The sequence below is a fragment of the Dermacentor albipictus genome, chromosome 1 (assembly GCF_038994185.2).
Source record: "Dermacentor albipictus isolate Rhodes 1998 colony chromosome 1, USDA_Dalb.pri_finalv2, whole genome shotgun sequence".
NCBI lineage: Eukaryota > Metazoa > Arthropoda > Arachnida > Ixodida > Ixodidae > Dermacentor > Dermacentor albipictus.
In genome coordinates this window covers 261,752,678-261,779,601 of record NC_091821.1, presented here as the reverse complement: position 1 = coordinate 261,779,601, position 26,924 = coordinate 261,752,678, and the positions used below count along the sequence as shown (strand labels likewise).

Genomic DNA, 26,924 nt, shown 5'->3' with positions numbered 1-26,924 from the left:
GACATTTGGGCGAGTTGGTACTGGTTGAACATCTTGAAGGGCAGCGCAAAAAGACGATGACAGAAGGCAGGAACACACAGGACAGCTCTGAACTCACAACTAACTTTATTCGAAGGCATACATACACTTATGTACACAACCCATAGCCACGTGCTCTCCCGTCCATGGCGTCATTATCAGTGCGCAGGCAAAAAAAAAAACACGCAAAACTATTTAATCTAACGGTTCTAATTTAATCTAATCACGCCACTGTGCACTTAGGCCGTGACGACGGCGTGTATATATGGGGAAGGGCACGCCGACGCCGGGTGACGCCGAGCCGAAAGCACATCGGTAATGCGTTCCTTGTTGCTGTTGAAACAAAATGTATCGATAGAGTAGAGACACTACTGCGGGGGCACCGCTCGGCGCTTTCCTTCCTAGTTGTATCGATGCGCCATTTTCTCGTTCGCTTGCCATGAATGCAAACAATGCTTGAAAAGAATATACTAACTCAGCTACCCCTACACTTTCGCTTGTTCAGCATCGTATGTCGCGCAGAGAAGTGCCAGGAATGCGACCGTTTGAATATTCAACAACGCTGACAGACCGGGTGTCGACAATGCGTCTGCGCTTCCCAGCTTTTAGTGCATGAAGGAAGGAAAAATATTGGAGGCAGCATTACGTCACGCAGCCAGCCTTTGCAAGCGAACGCTCTGTGAAGCCACAGTGGTGGCCCAACAGGTGACCTCTTGCGTCGAGATCACGGAGCAAGAATCGAGATTTGCCGAGACGTTTGGTTCCTAGTAGTTGTGCCAGCAGTTTGTATTCGGTGCGCATTTGTTCGGCTTCCCTGGCGTGGCTCTGCCTGCAGAGCGGGAACACTAAAACCAACCGCGCACTTTGACGTGCGATCACGTGTTAGGCCACCAGGTTTGGCTTCAGTGTCGTTGCGGTATGCTCCCTACTATCCTTTTCCATACTCCATCATGTTTTAGTGTGCTTCCTATACACCGAGACGGCATGTCTCGGCTTGAACTTGTCTTGCTATCCCGGCAGTGCTGTACCAGCGCGGCTGGCGCATCTTCGCGGAAGGGTGCTTATCGCGTCTGAAAGTCATATTTGTGCGCTCTTCGCGCTCAGTATTTTCTACAGTTATGTTCTTTTATTTTGAGCACAAGTAGAGCAGATGCATCGAGTCGGTTGCCCTTGCCGATGTCCAGTTTCATCTCGGCAGCCAGTCTCCTGGAGACCGTGCCCTATGGCTGTGAGCGCTGTTTTTGACAGCGTAGTGTGAAAGCCGGCCACACTGTGATGACTTCGCTCGTCGGCCTCGGTTGTCTTAGGCGTCGTTGTGTGCCCATACTGTGACAGCGTCCTCCTATTGCAGAATTGAAAACGCGCGCCCAACTGCACTACCAAAGCGAAAAGAATCTGCATATAACTTGGTATACCGTGGTGCAGCTGAATACAGTGGAAGCCCCTGCATCACGTTTAGCATGGCGTGTCGTTTCATAAACCGAAACGTTTACAGCCGCTTCAACCACGTGGAACGCGTTACAAGCTTTTCCAGCCGATATTTCGGCGTCGTGCGGCGTACGCGGTGGTGTGCCGCTCGACTCGGGAAGAGAGTTCGTTTCTTTGGCTGGCAAAATAACTTCGTACTTCATAACACTATGCTCCACCCACCACTAGTCGCGTTGCGAGATAATTTTTTTTTTTCAACTCCGAGTTGGTCGTTATAATAAATCAACGAAATCGGAGAATGTCGAGACTTTTTTGCGGACACACGTGCGGGTCCACTCGATGCCAAAAGAAGTCTGCAGTGAGCTGTGTGTTCAAGGCCCTCGCCTTCTCCACGCGCACTTTTTGTACCGCGGTTGTGCGTGCAGAGTCGTCTCGTATCTATTACTCGATTGTTTAGCTTTTCTCGGCGACCACGACGGGCGAGTCTCCGCTCTGCGCGGCGTCCGCGCTCATGCTTCGCGTTCTAGAATCTTACGCGCCGCTCTCCTTTACGACGATTTAGGTATGCACGCACTGAAAATGAGTGATGAAAATTATGCGGATTTCACGCGCTGTGGAATCGATGTAATCGAAGCTTTCTGTCCCGTTTGCTTTGACTGGCGATAAATAACGGTGATGTTAACGGCAGTTACTTAATTTCTTCAACGTTTAGTCTAACACGAAAGTGGTGAGTTGATGTTAAACGTTACCTTGCGTGCACCACTGCTGTTTGTCTGCGTAGTACTCAGAACACACAGGGAGAGGCGTTTACTTGAGGCGTTGTTGTGCGCCATACTTCATAACCTCTCCGAGGGTTGAGCCAGTTCATTATCTCATATCGCATCGTGGCAAAAGTATTAAATTTGAATTGGATTATGGGGCTGTACGTGCCAAAACCACAATCGGATTGTTAAGCCCGCCGTAGTGGCGGACTCCGGATTTACTTTGACACCGTGGTGTTGTTTACCGTAAATCGAAGTGCACGAGCATCTTTTATTTCGCCCCATCCGAAATGCGTCTGCCTCGGTCGGAATCAAACCCGCGACCTCGAGCAATGCCCATAGCCGCAAAGCTACCGCGGCAGGCAAAGAAGTGTTGGCTTGAAGTGAGACCGCTTCCGTAGTGTCGCCTAGACCCTACGGTGCGCTTTAATGCGGCCTTGCTTCAGCACGCCCTGCGTAAGTTTACCGCAGGAAAAATTTTCGTGGTGCTTACGGGGAAGGCGGGAGATGGAAATTCAAGACGATGAGCAAAGCGAGAACAAGGTGAAAGCAGGAGCCAACGTTTCGACAAGTGGACTTGGCTTCTTCAAGGCGACATATGCTTTCCCCGCCGGAGTATATATAGGTGGGGTTCTTCGAAAGGGGAGAGGGCCTAAGGTGGGTGGGTGGGTGCGGCAACGAGCGAAGGTGTGTTAGCGGCGAGGGGGTAGAATTGAGAGTAGAGGAGTGCTGTGCACAAGGCCCGTAACACGGCCGTCTCTCAATCACGTGTCAACGGCCGTGTGTCAGCCGGCGTGCATACACAGCAGCCCTCTATTACCTGTTAAGGTAATAGAGGGCTGCTGTGTTGGGAGGAGCTCGTCTCGGGACCCGAGTCACCGACTTTCAATTAACTGCTGCTCGCGCAATTTTGAAACATGCGCAATTGGCGGCTGGGGCCGCAATGTATTTCCTTGCAATGCAAAACTTGAAGGGACACTAAAGCGAAACAATAAATAAGTTCAGATTATTAAAGCATCGTTTGAGAACCCTGCAGGCAGTCATTTCAAAATAATAGTTTGATTATTAGATGAGAAAACGAAGGTCGAAGTATCAGTATTTGAATTTCGCTCCGAAACCCCGACCCCGGTACGTCAGTTGACGTCAGGGATTCCAAAGTATGTTTTCGCATTTGGGCCGCGTTGGCTGAGTAAAGGTTACCGAAACTTGCCATGTTTAGTATTTGGTTCGTTTAGAACACAGTGTAGTCAATCTGTACCGCTGTATAAGTAGGTAGGCCCTAGAAGACGCCATCAAAATCCATGACGTCACAGCGACCAGGTGTGGGATCTTCAATGAGGCGTCGCCACCCGTATATCTTGCGATTTTTCCGGCTTACCAAGCCTCTTATTGTGGTAGGAGTGGTGTTTTTGGTGTCGCAGAAAGGTAATTTACTGGTGCACAAGAAATCATTTTTCTCTTTAGTGTCCCTTTAAGTTTAATAGTCCACGCAGGATAATGGTAGTGCACAAATACGATATTACCTCGCCACGCGTGTGGCGGATGCAGTTGGCACATGTTTGTTTAACGAACATTTTGACGAAAATTGACTTAACTGCAATTCATACGTCTATGGAATGCGTACTCTTTCTGTCCAGTCCTTAAAACAGCCAAGTGGTATATTTACGTGGTCCGATTCTATATCAAGCACAACAGAGTGCTTATATTCATAACTTGCGGCCAGCTTAGGTTCGTATAGGTATGAACTTCTTACGTCGTAGCTAATTCTTACTACCTGATTTGGCACTGGCTTCTTAGCGACTGCTTTGCATTTTAGGCTAGTTTGCTGACTGCGAAGGAAACAATTAATGCAGTTTTTAGCACAATTGTTCACCATTACATCTCAATGATACTGCAAGTATCGTCACTGCACACGTGAACTGAATATTGGGCTAGTTGGTATTGATTCATAATTACTGCAGCGCAAACGATGAAGGGTAGACAGGATCATGCGCAGGACCAGCGCACGGTCTTGTCGTTTTGTGTGTCCCTTTCGTCTTCGTTCTTTGCGTTGTAGTAACTAGGGTCGCTGTATATACAGATTCGGTGCAAATATTCATTGCTGTGGGCGTGGGAACAGTCTCAACGGGAAACGCCTCGAGCTCGATGCAAGGGCCGCGCGTCAACGGGCTCGTTTCTGCGGCAGCGACCCGTGCGCCCCCGGCGGTGTAGCGTGCCGAGACGGGCCCCGGCCGGATTCGGAAAGCTGCCTTCCGTCGAACAAAAGGCGCCTCGCCGGACACTGTGCGGTTGGCGAAGGAACGGAGTGGCGGCGACGCCCCCGTCGAGCATTTGGCACGAGCCTGTGGCGGCCGCTGAGAGGAGGACCGCGCGAGAGCAATCTGCGCGGGGCCCGAGACCAGCAGACGGCGAGTAACCGAGCCGATGAGCAATGCCAGCTCATCATGTAAGGCATTAATGCCTAATGTGATTTTAACGTTCGTATGCAATGCTATTGTACTGAGACAGCGGGATGGTGCTCCCTCTCTGCTGGCTGACGGGCGCTATCAGAAGATGCTCGTATACCTGTCTGATGTAGTGGAAAGTGCCACTCGCCTGTTGCTAAGCCATCGACGTTTCATTTGAGCACTGTACTAATGGGCTAGCAGATGTCTAATGGATGGGGCAGCGGCTCCTCCTCGCGTTACTGGAAATATTTTGTTAGCTGCGAGTCTCAGTTGGTCGCCTTAGCTTTGCACTGAAGTAACGATTATCGGTGATATTTCATCGGAGAAGCTACCATGTGCATTACATGCTCGCATGTAACTTCGGCGAGAAGCGCCGCTGTGGCTACAATTTGGCGGGCGCACGGAGCGCAGTCACTTCTCCGACAAAGCGGCTGGAATCGAAACCAAATTACTGATTCGTGGCGTACGTGCTTTCTCCGCGAGTAGTGGTAAGCGCAACGGCGAAAAGCGGGCAAGAGTGGCGCGCGTGAGCTGTCGTCCGAGAGTCGTACGGTCGAGACCGGTGCTAAAGCACCGGTGCTAACGTGTTCCGTTGCCGAGGGCTCTCCGCACACTTCCTTCGCGAGTGAAACCAGAACCAGCCGTCTCGCATACGTGAGCGTCGCGTGCTCCCTTTGTCTTCACTCTCGTCCTTCCTGCCGTGAAATCGCTTTATCCGCATGGCGCGCCGCTCTCTCGGGAATGCGGCAACCGGGCGCGCGAGGTGTCGCGTCATTGCGAGCGCCCTCACTTTCGCATAGCTTGTGCACGCAGCAGGAAGCGGGGCCGGTAGCATAGCCGTGGTTACTACGATGATAGCGGTTTAAGATAAGGGGTCCACGTTCGATGTTTCTGCCTCTGTGGAAGTTAGGAGAGAAGAAAAAAAACAAACTATTGCGCGCCCACCACCGTTGTTTTGATAAGCGTTTCCAGTCTGAAGAGGCAGGCGTCCTATGAATTCGTCAGTGGCGCAGTTGTTTTTCGGGAAGAATACCTTCTGCTGTTTTTGTGTTTCTTTTCAAGAATGGCAGACAGCTTACGGGCAACGTCCACCCACCTCCCAACTGGCAGTCAAGTCTTGGCTACGCCATTGAAGTTTGTTCCAATGTCGTTTAGACCTGAGCGTGTCCTTTGCGGAAACAAAACGAACGCGTTTTATGTTTGCAAGAATCTGCAGTGTTATTCAAGAGTAAACTTAAGTTACGTGGGCATTGCTACCATTCCGTGCACCGCAGCAAGCCGCGGCTTCGGTTCATGGGCGTCAATGCGTGGGCGGCTGTAAGCGAAAGTGTAGACCCGCGCCTAAGCCGTAAACATAGCCTTGGATTGTGCGCTATCCGCGCGGGGCCGCGATAAGATGCGCCTTCAAAGCCAACCACGCCGTTTCTCAAGTGTCTGTTTGGGGGAGGTGGCCTCCGAGGCTGCGGGGGTCACGAGGCCCCCTGGAGCGAGTGCGCTTCCGCGCGCTACTACGCACGCATGCTGCGACATGGAAGACGCGGCTAATCGATTCGGCGGCCCTTCAAGGCCAAGAGCCGCCTTCCGCGCGCGTGCTTTGAAAAAGGTGTTGCCTCATTGGTGGGTGCCAGACAGCGCAAGATTTGGCTGCTGTTTTATGGGTTTCGTCTGTGCTTTTGTGGAGAATCGCTACATTTTGTGGTTGGCGTGCGCGATGGTATTAACCTGAATCGACGCGACCTCGCTGCTTGTCGGTTACGTCACCTGTGGCGGCAGCCCCGCTTGCGTCGTGGTGGCGGTTCACCGCGGCGGATCGAGCTGCACGCCGTGCGTACTTCGCAAAGCGTTCGAGTAGGGAAATAGGTATCCGGGTGTGCGGAAGTTTTCAGTCTCGAAAAGAACAGAGTGCGCGGGCCGCAATGACCTAGTTCGGTGGATAATTAATACGATGCTTTTCCCCCATTTCAAAATGTTGTTCGAGCAGTGGCGCGGCCACGTAAGAGCTGTACGCTGCGCTTTACCATAGTCACTTCCCTGCCAGAGCCACGGGCCGTAAAAAAGCTAAGCCAGCAGCGTTCTGCCGAAGCGTAGTATAGCATACACTGGCACCAGCAATCCCCGAATAAAGGCACTACGACAACAATAACAAATATGGCGGTATATGACCACGATAGTGGCGCGACCATGGCACTTCGTTCGCTGCGCTCAAAGCCACGCTACGAACACCACGCTTCACTTGGACAAAGATGTCCGAGTTCGTGTCATAAATTTAATCAATTATGACAAGGCCAGTTTGTCCCAAGACCTTCACATTTTACAAATCTCTTCTTCCGTTCATAGGCTCTCGCAATATCGGATTTTATTTTAGCTTGCTCATGAGAATGACTTAAAGTGTGCACTATGAGCATTACGTCCGAGCTCGGTGCACGTTACTTCTTTGCGCGGCTAAAAAGACGAAAAACAAAAAAATGTCACGGACTCCCATCAGCGAAAGAAGCGCGTCACTGTGAGTGCACGCGCGCTCTTGAAGAAGTTTGCTTTCCATCTTGGTTTGCCTGGTTTACCGCATGTCTTTTCAATGGTGGTGAATTGATAGTGCTAGCGTTAGCGAGGTACTCATGTAAGCATCAAAAGTCAAGCTCTCAGTATTGTTCCATCCGTTCACTGTATTTGTGCATGTGTACGCGCGCGCGCGTGTACAAGTGCATCCGTTCTTATTTCCCTTCAAACACCGGCACTCAGGAAATGAGCAACTATAGACGAGCCGCCCAGGGCGGACAAAAACTGTGGCACAAAGGTTTCCCCAGTGCTTGACGGGTCAGTGAATTTGCCCCTTGAAACTAGGCACATAGAGGAATCCTCCAGGGCGAACTGGGAGAAAGAGCGCGCTCTGGTGATTGGCGTGAAGTGTGTATCCAATGGCGCTGCGCATTACTTTATCGTGCCTGGATTGTTTCTCGCTTTCACCCGGTAAGTGTCAACGTGGCCGCTATCGAAACGCGCGGCTTCTGTAACCGCTCGCCGAACAAGAAGCCTCTGCTCAGACCGCGAAAGAGCGTCCTGCTTCGTGTTTTTTTTTTTAACTCTAAAAAGGTATTTGCAAAATAAAATAAATAAATCGGGTAGGCTGTATCAGGGACGCAGCTGCAGTAGGCGACTTGAACGATTGTGCGTGCTGCAGAGGGTGTAGGGGCACTAGTGTGTAGGGTACATAAAGGACGTAACCAAATACGGAAGTTGCTTTTATTCACATGGAAAAGCTTGCGTGCCTTATATGTTTCATCTAGTGCGGGTCTTGCGGTCTAATTTCGCAATCGTGCTCGATCCCTATTCGTAGGGCACCTGTTTCTTTGGCAGAGGGTGTTTGGACACTAGGTAAAAAAGAAAAAAAATGTGACCCCCCCCCCCTTCCACCTACTGGTGGCGCATGAGACTGCCCTGCACTAACCGTGCGCCGCTCGAGCCTACCGCACTCGTAGATGGTTGGGCGCTCATCCGCTTGCTTCAATCTCCTGCGCTTGCACTCCCTATGGAAACGGGACACATTCCGCCGAGGGGAAAGGGGTTGAATATCCTGCCGCCCGAGTCTGTTCACGCCATTTCTGGATCGTACGTGTCGAACGCAGGGGAGCCACACCCGAGCAAGCGGAACATTTCTGCTGCAAATTGCACACTCGCATGATCTTTTTTTAAAATATATACATAAATTGTACGTACTGTGGCTGAGTGAGCTCTCTCAAACCCGACCACTCTAGCTCGTATCGACAAAGGTTCTGCCGATCGAGCTGTGCCGCTGAATGCCGAGCTAAAGGTTACCTCCGTTTGCGTTGTGCTTGGCGCATCAACGGTGCCATATGCGCACGACTATGGTTTTGGGCTGCTGAGCACGAGGTCGCGGGATCGAATCCCGGCCACGGCGGCCGCATTTCGATGGGGGCGAAATGCGAAAACACCCGTGTACTTAGATTTAGGTGCACGTTAAAGAATACCAGGGGGTCGAAATTAATCCGGAGTCCCTCACTACGGCGTGCCTCATAATCAGATCGTAGTTTTAGCACGTAAAAAACCCATAATTTTTTATGCAATAAACGAATTAGTATTGTCTTTCTAGTAATGGGGGGGGGGGTCAGTGCTGGTCGACCTTGTATAATTCATTTACATGTTCCATTTCACACACCAATGCTTAAATTCTGTAAACATTTGTCAATTTAAGCTTGTCCTCCTCACTAGCAACAGGAGCGTAAATTAGGCAGTCATCAGCAAAATGTTTAAGCTGCAAGTACACTTCTGCAATTCTATTCATTAATATGTAAAAGGAATAACAATGGACCCTAGTACGGAGCCTTGAGGATATACTCCAGGATGTGCTTCCAATTAACGGGACGTATATTCATCCATTTCGCTACCTGATTTACTTCAGTGTCTTGATAGAAATTAAGTTCTGTTAAATAGTGCACTAAATAGGCAACTGTTTTCAGATTTGTTATCACTCGAGATAATGTTAGCAAAATATCATTGATACTGGTTTGCAAGGAGCCGGCATTTGGCCATCTTGAGCTTGTCATTGCCTAATGAGGAGCGAGGCAGTAGGCTGTGCGTTGGCATTTCTTAGCACTTGCTGTCGTGACACAGCCAGTATATACCTGATGTCCCAGCTAACAGGGAGCAAGTTTCTTTAAGGAAGCCTTATGTGCAGATGAAAGCTAATTGTGTTAGCAGTCTTCCGCAGAAACCGCGGCAATCATATTTTTCTTACTAATGAAGTAATTTGTAGGGATTAATTACCTAGCATTTAATGGTTAACTTGACATGTATTCACGTAATGTCAGTACAACCTTTGTGGAGCGTATTTGAAAACATCACTTTCAAGTTTCAGTTGTTTGCGACGCGATACCCATTGCTTAACGGCTTATTAAAGGTTTCGCCCGTTTTTTTTCTAAGCGCGGATAAAAGAGCTGCGCCAACCGACTGACAGTGATATTTTCAAATGTGCCGTACAAACCTTGTATTGACATTGCGTCCATAAAGTTACTCAAGTTAGGTAATTGTTCTCAAATTGAAAAAGTACAATCGATACTGAAGTCTTCTTTAGGATGTCGCTGAACTACTTTTATTCACCACGTACAAAGGATTTTGCTTTTCACTTTTTTTTTTCGTTTTTAGAGCTTCGCCTTAACAGGCACACCCAGTACAAGACGTGCCAGCCGCGGCGGATAAATAAAAATACGAGGACGTATTCTCGTACCATCGCTTTCGGAGACATCAAGTGCGCGCTTATTGGCTGGTTGAGCACTACGTCACGCGAGGGCGATAGTATGACTGAAAGGGATCGCCCAAGAATAGGTCTCCTGGCTTCACCAGCGACGTTGAGTATATACGGAGGACAGATGTTGCTGCGCAATGTTATAATGGATTGCGAATCACAGGGCAAGCTCAGCGTACTGATTAAGGGTGGGGCACGGTGCCCCACAAGTCTGCGCGCGCCCTCTCGGTGTAGCAGCGATCTACGGTTGTGCTTTAGGCCGGATTCCACCAACGACAGTTTACTGATGGCACTTGTCTCTGCGTTTCACTGCCGCCTGTAATGGCTCGCCAATGGACGCCCGCGCTGACATGACGGTGATGAGTGGTTGGGTGTTGCTTCCCAATCGTCACTTTCTTTTGAGACGGCGAGTGAGTTTTGAGGTATTTGTTTTTATAACAGCAAGTAGGAAACAGTGTCCACATCATAGAAGCCTCGTGTTTGCGCCCTCATTGCCCTTGCGTTGTTCTATATGTTCTATACTTTTTTAGGAAGCTTTAGCTCGGGAGCTCCTATCTGAATACATGGGAACGGAGAAAGCGTTTTTCTCGGCAGTGACTGCACCGGTTTTGATGTTTGCTTCATTTAAACAGATAAGTTAAAATATACTGACAGAAGCAGATTTTTACTTTTGGCCGTCATTTGTTTTGCAAAAATTCTTGAAAACTGCAAAATCAGAAAAAAAATATACCGAGTTTACAACGATATAACTCGGCAATAAAAAGCGATGTCACAATTATGTGGATTGCATATAATACATCTGAAGCAGGCAGAATCCACCTTTTTTCATTTTCCTGTGCTGCCCTCTGCCGCACACCGCTGGAAACGTTTTGGAAGGGTGCCCGGGCACTCGCCGGTTGATTTGTGTACCTGCGCCCACGTTGAATGCGCGTCGGTTGTGCGTTTCGTGGATCGCGAATCATTATTAATGGCTTCTCGGGGGCAGCATGTCGTTCCTGGAAGTGTCACTCGCCGACTACTGGGTGAGCAGGCCCGAGTGCGCTGTGGGGCTAACAGTGCGGCCCGCAAGCGAACGCCTAGTTCTGTCTGCCGATGCGGCTGCCTTGTAATTTGTTGTCGCTGATTTCCGCACGTGGAGCTGGCTTTCTTGTATTCCTCTTACACATTTTGCATATTCGTCTTCGAGCGCAGCCTTCCACGTCGGATTTGCCGAAGGGGTGCATTTGTCGACATCTATAGCCACACATCGTTGTTAGCTTCAGATATTGTAGAAAACATGCGTCGCTGATATGAAATAATGTCAAAACGTAGCAAAGCATACATATCTGCGCATATGAGCCGCACTGTTCCACCGTGCATGAGACGAGTCGATATGAGCGGCTGAGCCACTTAAAACAACGAAAACGCGGATGCCATCGCAGACACCGTTGGTATAGCTGAACGAGGTAGTTTATGCTGCTGTATACCGAATGCACCGTCTCTTGTTTCCCGTTTGACGCAGAGGTAAACAGCGAACCTGGAAGTGAGAAATATATCGGCACAGTAACACGCACAGGCCCACCCATCTACGCAGCGAATGCGACTGGCAGCCTACGGGTACGGTGACGTACAGATATTGGCACTGGGCCATGTCGTCGCTTGCCGCTTATTGTGTACGCGCCGTGCGAAGCGAAGTGTAGTTGATTTCAAATCGCTAAGGCCAGAACTGAACTGTGAGAGTAGTTTCCTTCGTCCTAACTGCTTACATATAAGTTCAGGTCCGCCGGTAGCGGGTTCACAAACTCGACGGTGCCAGGCTTAACCTTCGCCGAACAGGATCAACATTTCCTAAAACTTCATGTGCACGGATAGAGGGGGTTGAAGCTCGTGCATTGAGCGCGATTAAATATATGTGCTAGCGAAGGCGCTGCGGCTGTCGCGTTGTCGGTTTGACGGCCGATCGCGCGGTGTTCGGTCGAACGATGGTCGGCACGCTGATTTTGTCGGTGTCGTCGACAAGAAAGCTCTTCGCACTGCGACAACTCGCGCTGGTCGGTTGCGTCGTTGTCGGCGTGGTGTGATAAAATGGTCTCGGCGACACACTGCTCTAAATAGTCGGCCGATCGTTGGCGTGAGCGTCTTGTCGCTGTGGTGTCGACCCAGTGTTGCCGTACCCTAAACGAGTACGCGAAGTCAGGCACACGCTGCCACCACCAGCAAGTGAGCGACGATGCTGGAAGAAGACTGTCAGCAACGTGATATTTTTAAGTGTCGCCCAAGTGTAACGCAAGGGTTTTTCGTTCAATTTGCTAGCCATCAATGAAAGGCGGGAACTACGTGGCTCAAGGTGCAGTCCGGACCACGCCTTGGTCGCTTTTTGTTTTAAAGTTGAGTTGCAGTCTTACGCTACGCACGTTTTCGGCACTGCTATACGACGTCGAGCTACCAGTGGAGTTTCAACGCGGTACACGGCACGAGTGTTTGCAGTAGCGCGCGTCCGAGCGCTTCCTCCCGAGGTCGGGCAGCGAGCGCACCCCTTCCACAACGTTTCGAGGCTAATCCGCTAGGGCAGGGCGCATGCGCCGTCGCGCCATGAGAAAGGAGGATTGATGTATTATACGCCGCTCTGAAAAATACCACTAATTTGTGAGTGAGACTCCTGCAAAATCCTCGTCCGCACTTTGACAATTTTATGTAAGCTGTCAATTCATATGTCAGGTTTGTCGGCTTTAGATTTTCTTATATATGCAGTTTACAGAACTAGACCTGTTTTTGGTACGGAGTTACGAATTTGTAAACTTTGTGCTCAACTTTCTTGAGACTTGGCAATTTTCGAGACTTTTATAAGAAAATTTCTAGCCCTAAATAAAAATGTTGCTTCCTTGAGTCACTATAAATTAGCTTTCTCTCTCACATGCAACAAATTTGATTCAAATCGGTATAGAGCGGCTGTCCTGTGAAAGCATTACTGCGTTTTACATGTAACTGAATTGGCGGCATCGGAGTTTTTCCCTCTTCTAAAGCTCCCTCTTACAACACGCCTGAGCAGAGAATATAGTTAATGTGCCAAGAAAGGCGAAAATTTCCTTCAGTGTTCCACTGCACTTGCACTGAACGCCTGCAACAGGCAAAATCTACGCAGCCATGACATAGGGGGTGCGCGCGCGTTGAAGCTGTACGGTAACTAAACCGCACGGATGATCGCCACGTGTTCCCTTGTTGTATTCACGCTTTCTACGTACGTTCACGCAAACCAAACGAGAAAGAGAGAGCGCGCGAAGTGACAAAGGTGGGCGACGTTTCTGCGGAGCGTGATGCCGCACTGTTCGCCTTTGAAGCCGCCACCTTTGTCACTGCTGCTTCCAGGCGAGGTCGCAGCCTCGGACCGAACACGCTGGGAGACTGCGTTGCTCAGCTCCGCCCGGTGAAAACCTTCACCCTCGAGGAAGCCGCCAGAGCTCAAGGGCTCTTGGCCGACGCCTAGGGGGGGATATTCGCCCAATCCCCGAATAACTCGCTGGACCTCTCAATAAAGTTCTTTTCCTTGGAGCGCACCGCTCACCCGTAACGATGTATTAAACTTCTGTTATTTGTTTTTACGTCACCGCGCTTTCCCTGCCTAACCCTCACCTATGGCCACCCTGGTTCGAGCTCCAAGCAGACGCTGTTGAAGACCCTCCCTTAACACTAATCTCTTTGCGGGGGTTCATTGCTATGGCACCACCACTGTTTGTTGTCCGTGATTTCAATGGGGATGTGTCGAGACCGAAAAGGGAGTGGTTTACGCGTTTCGTGTTGCAGACATATCGCTTGCGATGGCGCACCGATCCGGCCCAGCCGACCACCCAAGCGGCGTACGAGCATCGATTTGATATTATCAAAGAATGTGTTTGCATTGCGAGTGTGCCGATCAGTGTATATCATAGCGACCACAACTCCACTGTGACCGTCGTTACTGAGTGACAACGAGTGATGCCAATAAAGTCTTTACCACAAGCTTTCTTGCCACGATGTTTACAGCTCCGCTGGTCATCCATCTTTGGAGGATAGAATGGCCTTGATTTTTTTCTTATTCTGAGCGCCAGTGATTGAATACGCGATAGCAGAGACGCAGTCGAACAAATGCTGGTGCACGTACCCGCTTGCATGTGTGTACGCACGACGTCATCAGTGGCTAAAACACGATATTGCGAGCGTTGTATCCTCATCATGCCCTCACGTAACAAATCCTACTGCAGTAACTGAAATCTGAACAACCCCCACCATTCCGGATACCTTAAGATCGGAAGCAGAATCTGAATATGCGCTCTCGTTTTGTCTTGTTTCGTTGACAACTTTACGCACAACGCCCTGACCACTGCGGCACGGACGTGATGTATGTCATTTACAATTTCCGGTCCGGTTGTGCACATCAAAGCCCCTCGATTTTGTTAAAATTTGAGCGGAGCTCCTCCTCGCATTTTAATTGGCGGTGGCAAAGCGGTGATCTTGTCTGCTCCGCAAAAATTGGTCTCGCACCGGTAGCGCCTGCCGCCTAGTTTCCCGCCGCTTTCGCCGCCGGAGTGAACGAAAAAGTATTTTTGTCAAAACTTTGCGCCATAGTTTCACCGTGCACGAGTGCGGCAACTCACTGCGATTACTTACAATTAAGAAAGACGTTGCTTTAGCAACCCATTTTCCGTATCAGTGTCTGAACATATGCACTTTGTACAGTTGCTGCCATGTAACGGTCACCTGGGCCCTGTCATATCGCCTTCACGGCTTTTAGCTCAGCTGGCCTTCGAGTGTATCGTTTGGTAAATAAATCTGGTTCTGATCGTTCTGAAGGTGGCAACACCTTTAAACCGAGGCTGAAATGCACCTTTTCGTCTTCGCAACAGTATACCTGCATGCGGTCCTGTGAAACAACTCTGTACATTTCGACCTTGCGGAAGAGGAAGTGACGCATACAAGGACGACAAATCGTGCTTCACGGGTGCGCTACATTTTCGGTGCATTTTGTAAAAGTACACTTAAAAAGAAGTTTAATACAAGCTTCTTATTAGTGAACTGTGAACGTGGTTGTTGACGAGGCGTCCTGTTGACGGTGTTGTGATCGGCCGTTCACCCCGCGACAACCTCCGGTCATGGCTAACGCGATTATAGGGAACGGGCCGACGGACTCGTCAAAGTGGTTCTCAAAACGGATGATGTATGGCCAACACGGGAGTACCTCGGTCAGAAGAGGTTTGGGCAATTAGCAAGGATACGGCCATCACTTGTCAGCCGCACAAATTGGCACGGCCACGCGGGAGACGCGGTCGGTCCAATGATACGGTCCATCACCTGTCAGCCGCCCAGATTGGCATGTCCACGCCGGGGACGGAGTCAGCGTACGTCGGAGTTGGCGTACGTTACCCCCTTTTACCTGTTTGTGCCCAGTGATGTGCGTGCGTTTCCGACAAAGCTCCCTTCGGAGGAACAGGGCAACCGACCATTGGTGAGACCTGATGTCATCGGTCTCCTGACGCTGGATTGGTGGAAGTGACTGAACAATGGTCACGCAGGGCATAAAAGGAGCAACGGATGGCGGGACTGATCGGCTGCTACAACTTCATGAACTTTTTCTGTATTACTTTGAATGTTCTTGTAAATATGTAAATATAAACGTGTTTGTCAGACATCGTGAATATCGGGCCCAGCCTCACGTTCCCTTACTCCTCCACGAGCAAAGTGAATTCCACATCTTCGACCCCAGTCGCAACAACGGATTCCGAGTTGTGAGCCGCCAGGCCGAAAGTCTTCCATGAGTCTTCGTAACGCCTTCTTCGTGAAAACAAGGCGCCGTAGAGCGCACGGTGTTGTGGAGCCGGCTTATCAACACTGCAACCATATGCTGCAACTGGCGTGCATGAGTTCCCTGTGTCTGCGACCTACATTGTGTTTCACAATCAAGTGACACTTGGGCGAGAGTGGGCGTACTCTTGCCCCAAGATTGCACTTCAGATTGAACAGATGCGACTCGACCATCCGCACGACCCCGCTCCTGGAGCCAGCTGCAGCTTCCGCTGCAGTCTTATAGCGACATCCCGGGGTTAGCCTCGCTTTTGAATGAGCTGACACTTGTTTTCATTTCTCTTACCGCCAGCGATCTGTTTTTTCTAAGCGCCGCAAGGAGCGGTGAGCGTGCGTGTCCGCATATGCGTAGCGGGTCTCGGCATTCGTCTCGTGCTTCCGGGGAAAGTCACCCCCCCCCCCCCCCGAGTCAGATTACGCTGGCGTGTACCGGAATGGGGCGGAATTTCGCCAGAGCGAACAAACCGGTCAAGAAGGGCAGGTGGGAAAGGGCCGTTGCGCGGACCGAAAGGCGGGCGCTGTGTTGGGCTCCTTTTTTTTTTTTTTCGAAATTGGGAGTCTGTCAGTGTGTTACTAGCATTCGGCCTTGGCCGCCGTCGTCTGGCGAGGTCACGGGGTCGATCTCCTTCCGAGGCGACCGCATTTGAGCGTCGCCATAGCAGCTAGCTCGGCGACGCCCGGCCGCTTGCTTATGTGTTGCAGTGGTACTTTCAACCTTCTCGAAGCTTTCGCACGTCCATCCTCCCGAAGCTGCCAAGTGTGTGCATATTGCGTGGGTAAAGCGTGTTTTATATTTCCTTTATTTAAGAATGAAATATCTGAAGGAAGAAAGCTAATAAAATAAGCGTAATACTAAGGCGTTTTCGATGCAATTGGATACAATGTCTGGCTGATTGCTTGGTTGGCTATTGTTTAAAAAAAGGAACTTAATGGAAGAGGAACTGAAAATGGAAGGACAAAGGTTGATGAAGAAACGAAATTGATGGAAAAGCATTATTGCTGTTGTTGAATAATATGTATTGATAGTAACAACCACGGTTCGCGGAGAGGGAGGTTGTCGCTTGCGCAAAAGGCAACACAACAGGCACTTTGAAACTATGGAATATTAAGCGCCTCTCGGATTCGCTGCGATTCTATGCAGGGTGTCCCAACTATCATGGCACGGAGATTTTTTTAAAAAAATTGAAAATGCCACGTAGCTGGGCAAAAGCAAGTTAATGGTGTTTGCCGTCGCTTGGAGATACTCAAATTATTTTTTTTGCATTCCGCTTAATTACAGAATTAGTCATGGTTAATTAACCGACTTCTCAAATATTATAATTAGACGAAAAGTGTCAATGAGAAAATTGTAGGGCAATATGAAAAACTCCCGATACAGCTTTCTGTGGCTCAATACCTGTTACATAAGTGTTTTTCCGAGCGTGAAAGAAGCCCGCGAATACACGCAAAATTTCCGTGCGACTGACCGCTCGAGACAACGGTTGAGCGTTCATTATTTTAATACAATTTAGTGCGAATCGTTAAAGGGCAACTGCAAATAAATTTCGGGCAGCGTAAAATGCCTGGTTTTAAGTAGACAGTAACGTTATATAATAATGGTAATTATAATGGCATAAATAATGAACTTACCACCTTTGTTCGATATTTGGGGCGAATTTCGCTATCTGTTAAGGAAAACTGGCTAATATTTAAGAAGAAACTAACCGAGTTTCTAACTAACGTGTACCAGGATATGCATGATGATGATGATGAAAAACTTTAAACCTCTTTAAAGGGAAGGGGGCAATGGAATAGAGGGTGGGGGGAGGAACTACTGGAAGTAGGCCTCCTTTATCCTCTCAGCCCACTCCAGGATGGCCTCCTTAAGATCGGGCCTCGAGCTGCGCAAGGCAGCCTCCCACTGATCATCACTAGATATTACTTGAGGAAAGAGGGAAGGGGGTGCTTAAAGCAGCCCCACATGATGTGGTTTAAGTCTCCTTTGGGAGAGACAGAATTTACAAGAGAAAGGTAAATGGCGGGATGAATGCGGTCGAGGAGGTAAGGGGACGGAAAGGTGCGAGTCTGCAGCTGTCGCCACAGAACTTCACACCTACGCGGGGATTTGCCCATGAGTGGCGGAAAGGTTAAGCGGTCTAATCGGTAGTGTGTGCAGATGTGGTAAGTAATAAGTCGATCCCGCGCTGTAAACGGCGCCTCCTCCGTGGCGAGGTCCGACACATCTGATGCCTGAGCCCGGACTGTAAATCCTCGGGCACTGGCATGAGCCGCCTCGTGTCCGGCAAGGCACGCATGCTAGGGAGTCCAGATTAATGCCACAGTTTGATGGAAAGGATGGGCCAAGAGGAGAGAAAGGGCTGGCTTAGAGACCCTACCCGCTCCGATGTATGGCTGCTTTGGAGTCGCTAACGATAACTGATGAATTTGGGATTGTGAGGGCCAGGGCTATGGCCGCTTCTTCCGCCTCCTCCGAGGAAGAGCCAGGAATGGAGGCGGCCGCAGCGACCTGGCCGTGAGAGTTAATGACTGATATTGCGTAATGATTTCTGTTCCCATATTCGGCGGCATCAACATAGAGCACGTCTTTTGAGGTGGAGAATTGTTTTTGGAGAGCCTTTGCTCGCTGCCTCCTGCGCTGTTTGTGGTGCACAGGGTGCATGTTTTTAGGAAGTGGGGGGATGCAGAGGTTTTCATGAGATGAATGAAATTACATGACATGAGTAGATGGCATCGTGGTCGTTTCTTTACCTGGATTTGTGTCAGGATATGTGTGACGAGGCATGCGTGCATGACGTGGTCATGTATGTCTTGTCATGACGTCATGCAATTCATGGGATGACATGTAAGTCATATAATTCATGTCAGATCATGCACGCATTGGATGTCATTCATACCGTCATGAGACACATATGACAAGCATATGATGTCATTGATGTCATGACTTGCGTATGCATCTCTTGTCATTCCTGTCAAGACGCACATGACATGTCACGTAATCTATCATTCGTCATAACACGCATGCCATGACATGTCACCCATGTCAGGTAATGCATGCATGTCATGCATATCCTGATATATATCGGGTTAAAGAAACGACCACGACGGCGTCATGTCATTCATACCATTTACGTCATGACATACATCTCATGACTAACGTGTCATGGTATTGATGTCATGACATGGCATTCACGTTATGATGCATGCATGTCATCCCCCCCCCCCCTCTTTGATGCGTATTCTGGTATACACCCAATTGAAAAAAAAAAAAAACGACCATGACGCCATCACGATGTCGGAGGCTAGAGAGAGAGAGAGATACACTCGCTTAACGCACCCTGAAGTTCGCAAAGAATTAAAATGTGCCGGGGGGCAGCCACTTGGCGCGAGTATCGCATATCGCGAGTATAGTGGTGACGGCTTGCAGTCCCCGTTCTCATTTCAGCAACGCATTTATTCGAAGTTGAGCTAGCTCCCATGCGAAGAAAAAAAAAATATTCACACTCTAACAGAAGCGGTTCCTAGCGGCGCAGCAGAACATGATAGTTGCGTGGTTTATGCACAAAAGGATATTGGGCTCGATATTTTGTCGGACATAGTGCGCTAGTGCACCGTTTGACGCAACCCGCCGCGGTAGCCCGGTGGCGTTGCGCTGCTGAGCACGACGTCGCGGGTCTGATCCCGGCCGCATTCCAGTGGGTGCGGAATGCCAAAAAAAAAACGCTCGGGTTACCGTGCATTGAGTACACGTTACAGCACTCCAGGTGGTCGAAATAAATCCGGAGTCCACCACTACGGCGTGCCTCGTAGTCCAATCATGGTTTTGGCATATCATATTGACCGCAAATAAAGACGGGGATAGCGGAAGAGAATACAAAAACGACACGGGCTGTAACATTACACTGGTTTATTCATGGCAATCCGTGGCAATATATAGACAAATAGAACATGTGCAGAACGCAGCAACAAGAACACTCATCAGCCTAGCGGGGCAACCAGATATTAAAAAAAAAAAATCCATCTGAGATTGAAACAACCTGATGGAAGTGTCACTAGCACAGTCTTGACCTTTCTTTTTTCATGTGATATGCCTCCTTCAGTTCGCGTGCAATCTGGTCCTGGCTTCTCCCTAGAATCTTTATCTCCTTGAAAAGTGGTGCACAGTGACGGGCATTGCAGTGCGCAGGCAAGTGCGCCAATTCATCTTTCGTTAACTTTTGTTCATGTTCCCTGGCTCGATCATTCAGGCACCGTCCCGTCTGCCCTATGTAAGACTTGCCACACGCCTGGAGGATTTCGTACACACTTTTTTTTTGCACGTATAAAAGCACTCCAGAGTGTAATATTATGTCGCTTATGCTCGTGCGGTGGTTCAGCTTGTGTACAGCCCAGTTTGCTGTGCCATGGCAAGGACGGCCGACATACTGAGCCGCGTATCTCATCGGAATGCGATTCCGTCGGCAGGGAAATTCTCTCGCTGTGCACTTGTGTGTGTCGCGGCTGCAGCGACAGCAAGGCTGATTGATTTACCGTTTTCCCGTCAACGCTCTCTCTCTCTCTCTCTTTCTCTCCCTCATCTTTCTTTTTTTCGCTTTTAGAGGTGAGCGAAGAGTCCAAGTTTCGAATGTGAATTGAATATTGCACACTAACTATTCGTATATATTCAAAACGGAACTATTTGGTATTTTTCGATACACGAAACTAACCAAATATTTGGCAACAAGCTACTGTTAAAATCTTGCTACTAAATGAAGTATCGCGAAATATCAGAATTGAGGCAGCGACAAAAGTTATCCAAGCAATGCAGACACAAAATGGGAAAAAGCAAGCTTCGTTTTGTTTCGCGGCGGAAGCCTACATGGCAACCGTGATTTTTTGCTTCTGTAGTGTTGTTCTCCCATTTATGGCTTTCGAAGTCCATTCATTTAGCAGTTATATTTTTTTACGTTGCAACTAGTGTTTTCTTAGCAATGGGCCCGTTTTCATGTGTGTACGCCCACAATGCTTTCAGTACCTGTATTTTCGTAAGTGATTTGCATTCTTGGGACACATCGCCCACTTTTCGGTTGGCGTGGCCGTTTTCCCGACCTTCAATTAAACAAATTCATTAAAATTTATCCAGTGCTGAGCGGAGTCGTATCCACCTCACACAAGTTTTTCAAGCATGGCAACTCGACGGTTGAGCGCGCTGCACCGCGAATGGGCGCGGGGAGGGATTGATTAATGGTATCCTTCTTTCTAACCTCTGTCGACTTGCGGCGAGCGCTCTACATGTGCATGTCAGACTGATAAAGGGGGCAATACCCACTCTTCTAGCCGACTGCGAATAAAATTACTACGCCTGCAATAGCCGCCCATTCGAAGTCGGATGTGCTGAACCTTAGTCTACTGTGCCCGGAAGACAAAACTGGCTGCGGTTAGGAGACCGCGTTTGTTTTCTTTGTGGCGTCCGAAGGTGTGCAGGCTGTGGTCTGTATTAATGTGATTAACATTCTTAGCCTACTTCCCCCACCGCAGATTGCACATCAAGGTGTCTGCAGCAATATGGTTTGTCGCTACATTGCGTTTTTGGAAACCTCGTCCTACAGCAACCTTCTTTAAAGGTTGTTTGCAACCAGACTAAATAGGTTGAGAGGTTATTCGTGCAGCTGTTTAACGAAAATTTGTGATCTGTTTATAAAACTGATTCTTTGTCCCTTATAATTAGCTCTTTCTTTACATTAGTAATATAGGCGTTGTACCTAATTTTGCCGAAATAAATATTCCTGCTGTATATGTATGCGTCTGCGTTTGGTTATGCGATATTTACTATTCGAATTCGATTCGTGTTCAAAAAATTTGATATTCGCATACACCTAGTTTGTTTCATTTTTCCCCTTTGTACAAAACAGCTGTACACCCTTTTCATAACCCTCAAGTGCGGCTCGCTGCGTTGCACATTGGGCAACTAATGGTGGTCATGGTTATGGTTGAAGTAAAGATGATGTGTTAGCTGTAGAGGGCTGGGGCTTGTCTCTTGCGCATGGTTTCATCACGAGTCAGAATGAAAAAAAAAGACCGCCCTTCCATTACTGTGAGCAGGGGTGCAAGCGAAGCTCGAGATCCGCGGCTCTTCGTTGTCGTAACGGCTCGGCTTCGCGCTCCCTCACGGCGAGGTCCGCAATTCGACGACGAGCCCTTTCTCGAGCGAGTTCCCGGGCGGCGTTCATCACACGCCGCCTGTTCTTCGGCCGAGCGCACGCCGTGCGGCCCGCTCCCGCTGCCGTTCTTTCAACGCAGCTTGCTCTTCGGCAGAACGAACCAAACGCGGCCTCCCAATCTGACTGCCGGGCCTGAACTGGCGGGAAACGGCGGGCGCCGAGGCGAGTGAACAGGCGATCACACCCTTCCCCGCCTCCGGAGGGAGGGCACGCCTGTGATTGGCCCGCGCCTTGCTCTGCGTCTACTTCTTGATGTATATAAAAAACCCGCCTTAAAGGGCGCGTATGATGAACCGACAGAGGTTGAATCGGTTAGCGTGGTGGTCTCGCAACCCGGAGTTCGGTGGTTCGAATCCGCAGTCTGACAACCAGTCTTTATTTGCGCGCGGCTTGAGTTTGTTTCGTACGGTGAACCGACTCCAGCACGAGTGAGGCAATACAAGCTTTGCTTGAAAAAGTTAATTCTGGGGCTCTACGTGCTAATACTACGGTCTGTTTTTGAAGCACGCTGTGAAGTGGTGAACTCCGGATCAAATTTGACCACCAACACCACATTCCGATTGAGCCGCAATCAGAATGTGGTCGCTGCGGCCGGCATCGAACCCGGGACCTCGTGCTCACTGAGCTATCGCGGCGGGTATCACGGAAGCCACGTATCTGTATCTTCGATGTGATAGAACACGCGAACTGACGCACGCATTGATTGCAAAAATAAAAAAGAGGAGAGGACGGCAACGTCATCAGCATAGTAAGCTACTTCGCGGGAAAGCTATTTTTACAATTAAAGAAAAGTAAAAAAAAAGTCCGATAAACAAAACGCCACAGCCACCCCACTCGGCGCTTCCTCGATAAAACGGGGTGGTGCGCAATCAGTTTTCTCTCCGCCTCCGTGTACGCATGTCAAGGTCCTCATGATGGTTCCGTCCCAGTGACCCCAGCTGTCGCCGAGGCTGTTTTCGTATGCAAGGTCGCCTTCACTTGCTTTGCAAACAGATGGGCACCGTTCGCAGCTGCTGCGCTTCCGACGCCTCGGTGCGCCAAACGTCTCCGCACAAGCGCGTCACGCCCATTGCGCGCACTTGTTTACGACACTTATTGCGTGGTAGGGGCCTTTCATTTTTCTTCTTCTTCTTCTTAGGCCTTCGGTGTCAGGCCACAATTAGGGTGTATCGTCATTGCAGTTTAATCGTTTCGACAGTGCATGAGGCACTTATAGCGAATACGATTACATAGCGAGACTTTTTTTTTCAGGGAAAGGTCGAGGCTGGTTTAACTTCCGGACGTCTGGCCTTTTTGTTTCTTTATTTGCACGAGTGCGTGTTATCTTTCAAAACGAAATGCAGAGATTTTGGCATGAAATAATCGGCGTAAAATTGGGGCCTTTTGTGGACTAATTGCTCCAGAAGGAACAATGAAGCTATACAAGGCAGTCGTTGATAACTCACCTCGGTAAACCCCTAGCATATATTTGTAACACATTGTATGTGAAGTCAACAGCAAAAGTTTATGGGCCGCGGGATCTCGGAGAACGTTCGATTTCTGAGCAGCCTGTAGCAGTGGTCAGTCTAACCGAACATCAGAATGTTGTTCGCATGTACTGGTAGGGGCTGCAAATGCGAATACTAGGCTGCGTTGTGAGGCTGCGCAGATATTCAGTCTTCTGTCAGATCTCGTGTTCTGTAAAATTTTGTGGTTGACTGAACCTGATCTTTACCGATACCTATAGACCGGCGCTGGCAAGGCCCGGCAAGGCTGGCATCAGCACGAGTGTAATCGGTTGGACAAATGTTTTCTTGTCCTGCTTTGGAAACGGGGTTCGAATGTCATGTCTGTAGTTCGCCAGTGAGCTGTTCGAATAACTAAACTTCTTTAAGCAATTATTTTATAGCGTACATTGCAAACGGGAAATCGAAGCCGTGCTCGAGGCATGTTTGCTAGGTAGTAATCCTGCTATTAGCGCCAGTTTCGAGATGTTCCGAGACATTGACGCTCCACGTAGTTTCGTCCTGCGGTGCTTATAGCAGGTTTTGTGGTAAAATGTCCATGGTGAATGACAGTACATTTCAGCGCAGGCATTTTTAGCGGCCATCTCAAAACTGGCTTTGTAGTCTTACGATTCCTAATAAGCCGTCACGGCTTGAGCTCTGTCCCTCTCGACGTTATGCTCTCGCAGATTTTTTAAATCATTGTTCACTGTTCAGTCATCAGGAAATAGCGCTCTCTGCCCAGTGCTTGCAACGCTGTGTGTTCTGTGTGGTGCAGTGTTCTCAAGGATGTGTCCAACCGAACGGACCTCGGCAGGCGACCGTGCGGCTGGAGGCGCCGATTGCTGGTCGTGGTAAGTGGACGTCTCACCCTCCCTCTTAATCGCCCCGGCGTGCGGCCCCGATCGGCCGCTGATAGCGCGCTGTACACGCAGATAGCCTGGTTTAAAGTTCCCGGCGGTAAACACGGTCGCCGCGCCAGCCGTCGCCTCCTTCTTGAGAACCGCCCCGCTGTGTCTGACGATGAACTCGGTGGCGCCGGTGTGTAGCGATGGGTGGATGCTGTGAGCGTCCCCTTTGGAACGGGGTGGTGGGTTGCGCAACCAAGCTCATGTTATTACATTGACTAGTGCCTTAGCTATGTTAGAAAAGAAAAAAAAAGGAAAGGAAAAAAAAAGCAAACGATGAATTGTCATAACCAAACTTTCTGAACCCCTATTGTAAACTTTGTTTTTGCACGCCTCCGTTGTTTGACGTTTCCCTACTTCCACCAATCTTCTAATCGCCTCTTACTAATCTCTACTGCGGACATGTTTACTTTCCTCTTGCTCACGCTGAATCCAAGGGCTTCAAGGAGGCCAATGGTGCCTAAATCGACCGCTGGGCAGATATCTTCACATTCCAGTAAAACGTGATCCGTTGTTTCCCTTGCTTTACCGCAGCAAGCACATGCTTCTTTTTCCTTCTTATATCTCGCTTTATAGGTGCGTGTTCCAAAGCATCCTGATCTCTCTTCGAAAAGTATTGAGCTTCCCTTTGAGTTATCATAAATTGTTTCTTTCCTGATTTCGCTGTTTGATCTTAAGCAGTTTTCCGCTTCAGCGTGTGAAGTGCCTGCGCCATCTTGCGAAGGGGTTCGTTCATGTAATTATGACCAGCGCGCCGTTAGGCGAAACAGAAAATATGCGCTGTATATTCCATCTTTAGACCCGCAGGGGCCAGAAGCCAGTAGAGGGACTGAACTAAAATGCCAGTACAGGCAATAGATAAATTTTAATTTCTGTTCTTAAATGAAATCAATGTGAAGAATCATGAATCAGTATAAGGTAACTGATGAATGGGAAGCTACAAATCCATGTGATTAAATGGAATAAACATAACTACATGATCTGCAACGACAATGTAATAAAGTATAAATGCGTAACAATAAAAATATTGTAACATGATAATGGGAACACTTATAGCGAATTGGAAACAAGATAAAACATTCTGGGGCTATTTCGTGCACATCGAGGGGTTGGGCCAGCATAAAGTTAATCGACTGAAAGGATCAAAGATTGCTTTTCAGATTCACAGTTTTAACCATTCTTAGCTGACGTTCACCGTTGCTGTAAGTTATGTCCAGTATGTATTATTTTATCTCAAATTCTTCTAATTCAAATTCTTTTTAATAGTTGGAGACAGCCGTCGCTGAGCGCCTCGTAAATGGACGTCTGAGGACGCTAGGTGGCTAAGATTATTCCGGAACTGATCACTCCTGCGTCCCTCATAGCCCCACTGGGCATCTTTTAGATGCAAAACTGTATTAATTATGCTTATTTTCATCTTGCAATTGTCTCAAGATTGTCGCAATCGTCTCAAAGCCTGCAGTTGTATACAATCACGATAGTTCCCCCCCCCCCTTTTTTTTTGTCGGAGCATCAGTGGTACGGTTAAAATCTTGGTAGCGCAAATTGTTTGACCTCCTGAATTAACAGTGTCTCTCTATCTGTCTATTTTTGTGCGTGCGTGCCTGTCCAGCTGTGAATACTGTTTTCAATGATCTGCGACATATTGTCGAATTACGAGTTCGCATCTAGCTATCAAATGGATAGGTAGGCACTACATTCGAGCTTAAGTGTGACGATCATCTCACTAATTAAAGGAACATAGTGAGGAGCATCTCAATATGGCAGATTTGGAGGCAGTCGTGTACCGATCGCCGTAACATTGCAATTTTTTAGGCGTCTTTCTCTTTCTTGTTCTTTCCTTCTTTTTTTTTTATGACTATCCGCATCTGTGGTAGGAGTTACAAGCCCAGTCAAGCCACTCTTGGTCGGCTTTTCGTCTCTGCTCCTGACGTGTACTGCTGCAGCTCGAGGCGGCGTTTGGGCGAGGAATCCACTAAGCCCATTGACGAGTACGTCCGGCGGCAGGAATCAAGAAAATGGGTTATTTTGCGTCGTTTACACTGGCTCCATATACGGAAGCCCACTCCATGCAGGAGCATATTAAGCGTCCGTCTTCACATCAGGAAACGTCAGCACACCTCTCTCTGCACCAGAGAGCTTCGCTTTTAATGCTGTCGTCTTCCCTAGGAGACTAGACTATAGGGAATCTGATGACTGTATCGCGGCCAATCACAATCGTCGAATGGGTCGCAATATCCCGCCCATGATATCGCACCGTTTCGCCGAGCTCCGCCTCGTATGTTGCACCTTCCCCCCGCATATGGCGCGTAGCAATCTGGGAATCCGAAGTCGTAGCGCGTCCCACGGTAGCATTCGACGTTGGCCCGTTTCATCAATTAGTTCAGGTTGTCAGGTCCAGCTAGAGGGGTCTTTAGTTGACGCGTCATCTGTCGGCGTCAACGCTGCGTCGACTTCCAGATAGGCGAATGGGCTGCGGTGTGGGGGGGAGGGAGGCATTGACTCTTGGTAAACGTCTAAGGAATGCCCATCGTCGTATTGAGACGTAACAGTACCCACAATGTCAAATAAATATTTGATTGATTGGTAGATAGATGTGGCGTTCTG

General features: G+C 49.0%; 1 protein-coding gene across 3 annotated transcripts in view; it reads left to right on the top strand.

Moving 5' to 3' along the window:
• Positions 1-26,924, top strand: part of stg (string) — a 153,262-nt gene that overhangs the window by 17,665 nt on the left and 108,673 nt on the right. For all 3 annotated transcript variants that reach the window (XM_065433173.2, XM_065433176.2, XM_065433175.1), the window contains one exon: positions 24,188-24,263. In XM_065433173.2, coding sequence (XP_065289245.1) covers positions 24,188-24,263 — 76 coding nt within the window. The remainder of the gene's footprint in view (positions 1-24,187; positions 24,264-26,924) is intronic.